Source organism: Punica granatum, chromosome 3 (assembly GCF_007655135.1).
Source record: "Punica granatum isolate Tunisia-2019 chromosome 3, ASM765513v2, whole genome shotgun sequence".
Lineage (NCBI taxonomy): Eukaryota > Viridiplantae > Streptophyta > Magnoliopsida > Myrtales > Lythraceae > Punica > Punica granatum.
The window spans coordinates 28,406,618-28,414,977 of NC_045129.1; the positions used below are offsets into that span (position 1 = coordinate 28,406,618).

Consider the following 8,360-nt stretch of genomic DNA (forward strand, 5'->3'; position numbering starts at 1 on the left):
CTTATAGCATCAATGCATCATCGGAAAGAGAAGAAAGTGATGGAAAAGAAAATACGTGATAGATGTGACACAAAAATCAAAATATATGATTTAATAAATTAAAACTAAAAAAGTTTATGATAGGTTGACGAAAAATATGAAAGTTTCAGCCGCTGCACGGTAGAATTCCCAGTCTACTGTAAGACAGCATTACAAGTGCTCACGGCCAAAGGAATAACAGCATAGCTTTCCCAACCATAGTAGCGTGAAATTCATGATGAACATGACAATGGACCGACTCCCATTAAGGTTTCAACTGCCAAGAACCTGTTTTATTTAGGAAACTGATCAGAAGGGATGATATCATATGCACTTTACTATCAAAAGCTATACAAAAAGATAATCCAAATCGGACCTACAAATTCCAGTCCCATCCCGACACATACACAAGTAACTTCAAAAGGCTTCAAGACCATGCGAAGGGTCCAACTATATCCAGTCCATTCCACAAAGAATGGGCACATACCGGCAGCAAGAACATCAACAATCTGTCATAATTGATCAGATAAAAAATAATACATGCGGAGCAATAAAATTACACGCAAAGGAAGAGTACTAGACATACTGCCTCTTATTGTGGCCTGTAGTAGCCAGTTTGGTTATGTGGCGGGTACGGACTTGGAGCAGTGTACGGAGGCCGTGCATAGGGGCCAGGCTGCTGGGCCGGTGCATTGTAGTATGGACCTCTCCACCCGGGATATGCAGGCTGACCATAGTCATGGCTCGCTGGCGGTTGTTGCTGGGGCGGCGGATGCCCGTAGGAAGGGGCAGATGACACCTGGTATGGCGGGGGTGGTGCCTGCTGCTGGGTGGAGCCATATGGGGGAGGATGGTACGAGTATCCAGTTGACGCAGTGGGCTGATCAGGAGGCTGGTACATAGGTGTTTGCGGCACATTTTGGCCCGTGACTGGTGGCGGCGGAGAGGACCTCTGGTGGGGCTGATGGCTCACTGGGGGATAGCCGCTGTTGAATGAACCGGAATTCTTGTCCTGAAAGCTTAGACCTGCCATGTTTCTCTGGACATCGTCAATCATTTCTCGGCACTGGATGTTCCTCGTCATAACGAAGTCACTGCACTGCTGCTTCACGTTTGTGATCGCATCCTGTGAAGAGATATGCAATTAGCCATATGAACTTTTTCTAGTCAGAAGAAAAGTTCCATTTCCATGTTTTCACAATTTTGGCAACTGAATGACCAGAAAGGCATAAATTGCTTTAGTATAAAGGGAGAAGAAACTTCTATAACACAAGAAGCTCGAATCCTGTACTTAAAGAAAACATTATAGCCAGAGAATCCTCCTAACCAACAAATACACCGTGTCCTTACCTGAAGGGTCACATAAAACTTGAGACCCTCGTTGATATTCTCCTTAATTTCTCGATACTTTGCAATGGCAGCTTGAATCTGCTTATAACATTTCTCCCGAGACGCTACACAAAATTGACAGAGAGAGAGAATCAATTACAATAACAGCCAAAGCAATGTAAAATCAAGAAAATGTGAATTCACTTCACCGGCCGAGAAAATCTCTGTTAATGTGAAAAATATGATATTAGAATCAAAGAACCAGTCAAACCCTCCAGAAGGGTGTAACACTGGAAATCTCATTCATTACACTCATAGATTTGCAACTACATATCTTGAGAAGGAAACTAATTTCAGCCCTATGCAGTAGAAGAATAGCGTACCTTTGTAGTCTTCCAGATTGAAGATTGCAGAGAATTCATCATTTTGAGCCTGCAAACCCGGTAAGGAATTTATAATACACATATACACAATAAAAGCACACATATTTGATTCAGTACATTGTTCCCTTTGACTGATTAACAATTCTAGCATTATATTTCGCTATGCCAGAGGCCAATAATAAATATTAGAAAATGTTGACCGATTCTTGAGAATGCAAAATTAAGAGGGAAAACATATATCCAAGCAATAACCTGGATTTGCATCAATAGCTGTTCCTGAGCCTCGATATTTTGGGCAATGTCCTCACAGATGGGATCATACTTGGATAACTCCTTTTTGAAGAGGTCCTCATAGGATCCTGTCGACGTCATCAACTTTGGTAGTATATCGTCCTGACAAACCAGGCACATGTAAACTTTGGAATATGGAAAATATAAATCTCGAGCACAGGGAAAACTGATTGATTGAGAGCAAAAAAGCCCAAATCCATGAAAGATGAGACGGACAATGAAAAGAATAAATTAAGCAGTCTAGTCCAATCTTTCCCAAGTGGCAAACCAAATTTTCCTATTCTATAGAAGCAGAGAATGTACAAACTACTACCAACTCATGCTTAATATACATAGAAGCAGAGAATGTACAAACTACTTCCAACTCATGCTTAATATACATGGTTAGAACACCATTTGAGTTAATCTTTCAGGAATATTGTAAGCTCTTAACAGCTATCTGCAATTTTTTTATACATAAGATGAGCACGAAATCGTATATGAACAGCAGCTAACTGGTTTCCGTCTTCAGCAACTACAACAGTGAAGAAATCAGGACAACAAAAGTATGGTTTGTTTGTGACACTACCATATGTAAAAATAGATAAATATTTACATACTTGAACAAAAGAAAAACTAACAAAGTTTGAAATGAAGTTAATGTCTCAAAAAGTGGTTATGGGCACCTCAAGTTGGACTGCCGGGTAAATGACCAACAATATTCACGAACCATTATCACATTAAAATATTCAAATGATCATAAGCTTCAATACAAGAGTGCAACACAGCACCACAGTTAAACCTCCATCCACCTCAAGCCAAAGCTCAGGGCTGGCACCACCACCTAAATCTTTTAAGCATCGTTTATATAGATGATCTAGCTGCAGCAAAGATTTGGACATGAAGAGGCTAGATCTGGCTTGGGCATGATGGATTTGGTGAGGTCAACCAGGGCCTCGACCTTAACACTCAATCTTGCTGAGCTTGAGTCTCCCTCAAGAATTCATGTGAAGGCTGTTCACAGGCTCAACAAAGTTCAAAGTTGACCACTGCCAGCCTTGATAAGTAACAAGGCCAGCCCTGTTAAGGCCTACCAAGCCTTGCTGGAATCAAATCAGGCTCTGCGAGTAAGAGCTGACCAAGCCAAAACAAGCTCCAGCGAAGTAGAACAACCTTGCCAGAGCCAAGCCAGGTTCTGGGGAGGTTTTGCAGCAGCTTGTTCAAATGTAATGTCAAATATCTTTCCACTTTTTCAATTTCTACTTATATGGGCATTTGGTCTTTTGTTATGCTACTCTCTCCATTTCCGGTCTTCTACAAAAATCTACTTCTCATCATTTCCATTCCAACCATGCAAACAATGGTCAAAATTCCAATCCTCCTTATTTTTTCCTGTCAATATCATTCCATACAATATCGAGTCAAATCTACACCCCCAAACCGAGGAAATATATGAGTTTGCCAGATAACCATACTAAGAAGGTTTTTCAGTTCACATGATCTATATATTCTTCTCTGTCGCTTCAGAAATCTAAGAGATAATGCAGCCCCAAAAGAGGAAAAAAAAATGCCAATAATATAACAAAGTGAGAAAAAAAATAAGTACCTTTCTTTTCATCTCCTTTAGCATGTCCTCAAGCCCTGCCCTCTGTGCACCAAGGGTTTCCAATTGCCTCTGTGACCAAAAGAACGGAAGAATTAGACCTGTTATCAACTCAAAAACTCCTTGTTTGTCATTTGAAAATTCCAAATTGTCATGGTTCTCCATTCCCCGTAATGTGAAAACGAGAAATGTTCAAATTGCAAACTTTGAAAATAATTTCCGGAGAACTTTTTTATCCCAGCCAATTTTAACATATATTGTAAAGCATTCACAAAACAGTGTTGCCATAACACTCTGATTTTTAGACCAAAAGAAAAACAAGAAATGTTTGTAAAACCAGTTTCAGATATGCCATGCTTATCTATTAAAGTAACCATGGTAGATTAAAGGAACAAATTCAACATTAATAAGGAAAGAAAGGAACGGACATGCTTCAATACAATATAATATTGGGAAAAGTAAATAAATAAGTAGCAGCTGATTAGGAAAACATGCACAAAGTAATACTACCAAGCTTTGCTTCAATGCGCCCACAATAGCATCTTCATTGGCATCCAAGGACATTATTGGGCGTGCCAAAGTTGGAAGAGCTGATTCAATCTGAATGGCAGAAAAAAGCATCCATAATGAATTATTCAGATATAGAACCCGGAAAGATTAAACTTCCTCTGGACTGCTATAAAGAAAAATAGTCAACCCATTTTGATACTTGAAGCCAAATTTCATTTACACATTAACAGAATCATTCATCAACAAAGTCATAAGAAGAGGAAGGTTTGCATAGCCAAGATTCTCTACAAAGAATTTGAAAAAGGATAGATATGGAAATCTCAATATCAATTATATGTATACCGTAAATAAAGAAAGCAGATGGCAGAAGCACCACGAAAACATTCCAAAGAACCAACATAATCTATCCAGATTTGAATTACTTGCATGAAGAGAGAAAATCAAGACTGACTTTTATAGTGCACATAGCACCAAGAACCTGAGATTAATGAAAATGGAACACAATGGACAAAAAAGAACAGAAAGAAGCAGAAATAACATGACAATTTAATATAAAGGATAGCTACCGGGCGGCGATCCAGGATGGACATTAGGGCAGAATGATCTCTGACTGAACGCTCAATCTTGGCATCACTCTCTGCTGCTTGCTTCAAGTTACCCGCAAATCTGTTCAGCCTGTCTTGTAAATTCTTAGTGAGAGTGCTGGACTGAGGCCGAGTCCAACGTGTTCCGAACTGGCTTCTGAATTGTGCATCTTCTCTAGCCTCTTTCTGAAGGAGCTCTTCAGTCTGAACCAGCAATTCCTGGTTCACCCTCCTCAGATCTCGAAGTTGCTGCAGCTCAGCTTCTAGGCCAGCTGGGCCTCCACTAATCTGCACGGCCTCCACATCCTCTTTGAGATCTGCTGGAAGAGCGAAATGACCTTCCAATGCTAGTAAACTATCAGGCAGGTCCATTTCCTTCAACTTAACCCTAGTCAGTTCACTCCCCTGCTGCAGTTTCTCAGCTTGCATTCGAATGATATCATCAACCATCTCAGTGTACCTTGAAAGCGCCTTTGCACTACTGTCTGGAACTAAACTTGCAAACAGCTTCTCCTTGCTTGCATCCAACACCTCATTCATTGCGAGTGGCTTCACCAAAGAAAATGCTGGGAGAGGTGGAAGGGAACTGGGGGAAGGTACTCTCATAAGGTAGACCCTATCGTTTTCCTTCACAGCCCTCTCTAAATTGCGATTTATGTTTGCCTCAAGCTTGTTGATAGCATCTAGAAGTTGAGCTGCTGCGCCTTTAGAGTTCTTCTTGGCATCTGATAAAGCATTAATACCACTCCGCAACCTAGCAATTTCCTCTGCTACCTCCTCTTTCTCGTGCAGCTCTATGCCATATCTATAGCATGCTTCCGCATAAAACAAAGCTGCCTTCAGCTGTACATGCGCTATCCAGGCCTTGTCAAAATGCTGATTTAACGGAGCCACACTAAGAGCAGCAAAGGCTTCTTCATAGTACAGCCCGACCTGTTTTTCCCCAAAGAATTTATTAAGAACATGCCTTGTAGTGTTTTGTAAAAAGACCAATGATAAGAGGATATAAAAGGAGCCCCCTTAAAGAGGGGCTTTTGAAGTGTAAATGCGCTCGGGAGAATAAACTTATTGTTATTTAGAAAAAAAAAAGGATCTCCCTTTATTTCTCAACAGTAGCCCAATCCCCAATTATCCCCTGAAAATTTGGATACTTTGAGACAACAGTACATAAATAAAATGTGGCATTGACATAACAATAAGACTTTTTTCACAATATAGGCCTAAACAAACCTGAAACTTAGATTGTCATATAGACGTGACAGTAACAAATCAGATAATATAACTAGCTCAAGTACCATCTAGGAAGTGATAGGCCTACACAGGAGCTGAATCGCCCACAACTACCACAAACTCTGGAAAGTGTTGTTCTATAAACCTTTATCAATCCTCCCTAATTCATACTGGATATACATTAATAAGTTAATTCAACACCCTTAACCTCCAAAACTCTCGAAGGTTAAACCCAGCACTACTGTCCCTTAAAATGAAATGAAAGTATCCTCATATAAATTTTTAATTCTCTCCCTCTTTTTATCAAATTTATATCCATTTCAGCACCCTAAACCTTAAAAACTCTCTCGAAATTCACCCCTGTAGAATAACTTTCCTTTACCTGAAATTGGAGTTCCAGGCCCACTGTCAAAATCTATCATCTCAGCTCGCTACTCTTAGCACATCACATTCAAATATGAGCTCCATAGTGCATATCCATAATCTTCTATATAAATTAAACCCCATTTATGTAAAACTTCAGACTTTGATGTAAATGTTGCGCCACTGTCAATTATTAGGAACTTGTACGAAGCTCGCCCACTCGAAACACCAAGAACATTCCCACAATGCAAAATCCCCGCTTCACTGGATATTCAGCCCCATTTTCAACTCAGGCCAATTAATAAATCACTGCCAAATCATGGACAAGATAACTTAAAGCGAGAGAGAGAGAGAGAGAGAGAGACTGGCCTGCCTGGAGATTTTAGCACAAACGCCTGGGGTACTCCCTTTGGCGATCGTGTTCTCGAAGACGCATTCCTGCGCCTGAGCCAGCATCAGCCTCTCAAGCATCCCCGCACACTCCACCGACACATCCAAGGTTGTCGAGGTCCCCATCGACGCCTTCGTGGCTGCATTATCCCTCAAATAAGCAAACGCCCCGGCTGCGGCTATAAAGGCCTGCACGGCCTGGCGCCGCCCCTCCACTGTGGAGCGGTCATAGCTCAGCCCGATCTGGCTGTAGACAGCTCCGAGGTTGAACAAGACGGCGGCCTTTTCGAGGTGGATGTTCTGCTGGGAGGCCTTCTGCTTCTGCTTGAAGGCGTCGTACCACGTGAAAGTGACGGAGTTGACGTGGTCGCGGTCGGGGGAGATGGGGAATCGGGTCTCGATGACGCAAAGGGCACGGAAGTAGGACTGGAGTAGGTCACGGCGGGCGGAGTGGGAGGGCTGCTTGGCGGGGTTCTCGAGGTCGGAGCGGAGGTCCCTTAGGGTTTGGAGATCATCCTCGAGGTTCTGGGCCTCGCGCTCGGAATAGGTGAAGGAGATGTACTGGCGGAGTGGGCGGTACAGGTCGAGGGAGACGGTCTTCTTCTCGAAGATCGCCAGCATGATGTTGGTGGTGGAAGAGGAGGAAGACGGAGTACTCGTCGCCATTGGAGGCAGAGAGAGAGAGAGGATTGATCAGTAAGAGGAGGAGGAAGACGAAGCAAGGAAGAAAAAGACGACTAGTCATGTAACGGGGAAATAAAGAATGCAAAAAAAAAAAAAAAAAGAGGAAAAAATAAAAAGAAAATTGAGAATTTTGTGAGTCTTATCTTATTAGCTAAGAAAACTAAACTATAAAGACACTAGATTAAGGATGACATATTATCGGAAATTTTCAAAAGTATACAGAAATCTTCAAAAGTATATATGCTCCAAAAGTTCTCGCCTATAATTTTGAGAATACTGTTATAAGGGCTGCTAAAAAAATATTATGAATGACAGTCTGATCGGATTTTAACTAGTGTAGAAAGTTAGTTTTTGTTTCTTTGTTTTTCAGAGAAGACTTCTTTTCCAATCATATCCTAATTGGAGGTTCTTTTGGTAATGCCTTCATCGCGAGGACTTTGTAAGAGAGAGTGCACAATCAACTGAATAATATTGAATTATATTAATGATTGAATTGACGGAATGAAATACAATGATAGAAATAAACTCAAATCGAGATTACAGAGGATGTCTTACATTGTCTTCCATCTGGCTAGAGTAGTTTAGGCACTGCGACACTTGATCTGAGGCTATCAGTGTCGTTGATTAAAGGACGTAACCACGTTGAGATGCATTGAGTAAATGATCATGGGATGATAATTGCACCTCTCGATCACTGATAGATAGAGTCGTGACTATGTAGTTGAGGATGATTGCTACCGCCACAAACTTTGAACTTGAATCGTTGAGGGAGATCTCCATGCGATTACAAGCTTGGTAACTGGGGTTGTTTGAAAATAAAGTAGAGTTTGACTCTACTCCATTCCAACAATATTTATATGTATTTAATTGGGATTATAATAATAAGGTAGAGGAAGAAAATAAAAAAAATGTGATTGTATTGTTGAATTATGGAAAAAAGTGGAAAAAAATAATAAATAATTGAGAGAAAAGTAATAATTGTGTTGTTGAATTGTT

At 40.9% G+C, this 8,360-nt stretch overlaps 1 protein-coding gene across 5 annotated transcripts; it reads right to left on the reverse strand.

The window, feature by feature from the left end:
- Window positions 1–105: 105 nt before the first annotated feature.
- Window positions 106–7,415, reverse strand: LOC116199638 (vacuolar-sorting protein BRO1). Of its 5 annotated transcripts, XR_004155573.1 has the most exons (10): window positions 6,660–7,415; window positions 4,680–5,630; window positions 4,114–4,203; window positions 3,607–3,675; window positions 1,983–2,123; window positions 1,731–1,779; window positions 1,369–1,472; window positions 605–1,144; window positions 395–468; window positions 106–306 (listed from the first exon to the last, which is right to left on the reverse strand). XR_004155573.1 is itself a non-coding variant. In XM_031530087.1 (9 exons), the coding sequence occupies exons 1-8, from the start codon at window positions 7,344–7,346 to the stop codon at window positions 611–613; spliced, it is 2,625 nt and encodes an 874-aa protein (XP_031385947.1). In that variant the 5' UTR covers window positions 7,347–7,415; the 3' UTR covers window positions 106–306; window positions 605–610. The 5 variants fall into 5 exon arrangements, 3 of the variants coding, with proteins under 3 accessions (XP_031385947.1, XP_031385946.1, XP_031385945.1); XM_031530087.1 differs by lacking the exon at window positions 395–468; XR_004155572.1 differs by having other exon boundaries at window positions 125–306; window positions 395–1,144.
- Between the last annotated feature and the right edge of the window lie 945 nt (window positions 7,416–8,360).

What these genes read in the sequence shown, in the direction of transcription:
- LOC116199638 (XM_031530087.1), bottom strand. Translation starts at nt 7,346, where the DNA reads ATGGCGACGAGTACTCCGTCTTCCTCCTCTTCCACCACCAACATCATG. An exon ending in GCGCATTGAAGCAAAGCTTG is followed by an intron (nt 3,676 to 4,113) that starts GTAGTATTACTT and finishes TTTTGGTCACAG; the next exon opens with AGGCAATTGGAAACCCTTGG. An exon ending in AGCTATTGATGCAAATCCAG is followed by an intron (nt 1,780 to 1,982) that starts GTTATTGCTTGG and finishes CCGGGTTTGCAG; the next exon opens with GCTCAAAATGATGAATTCTC.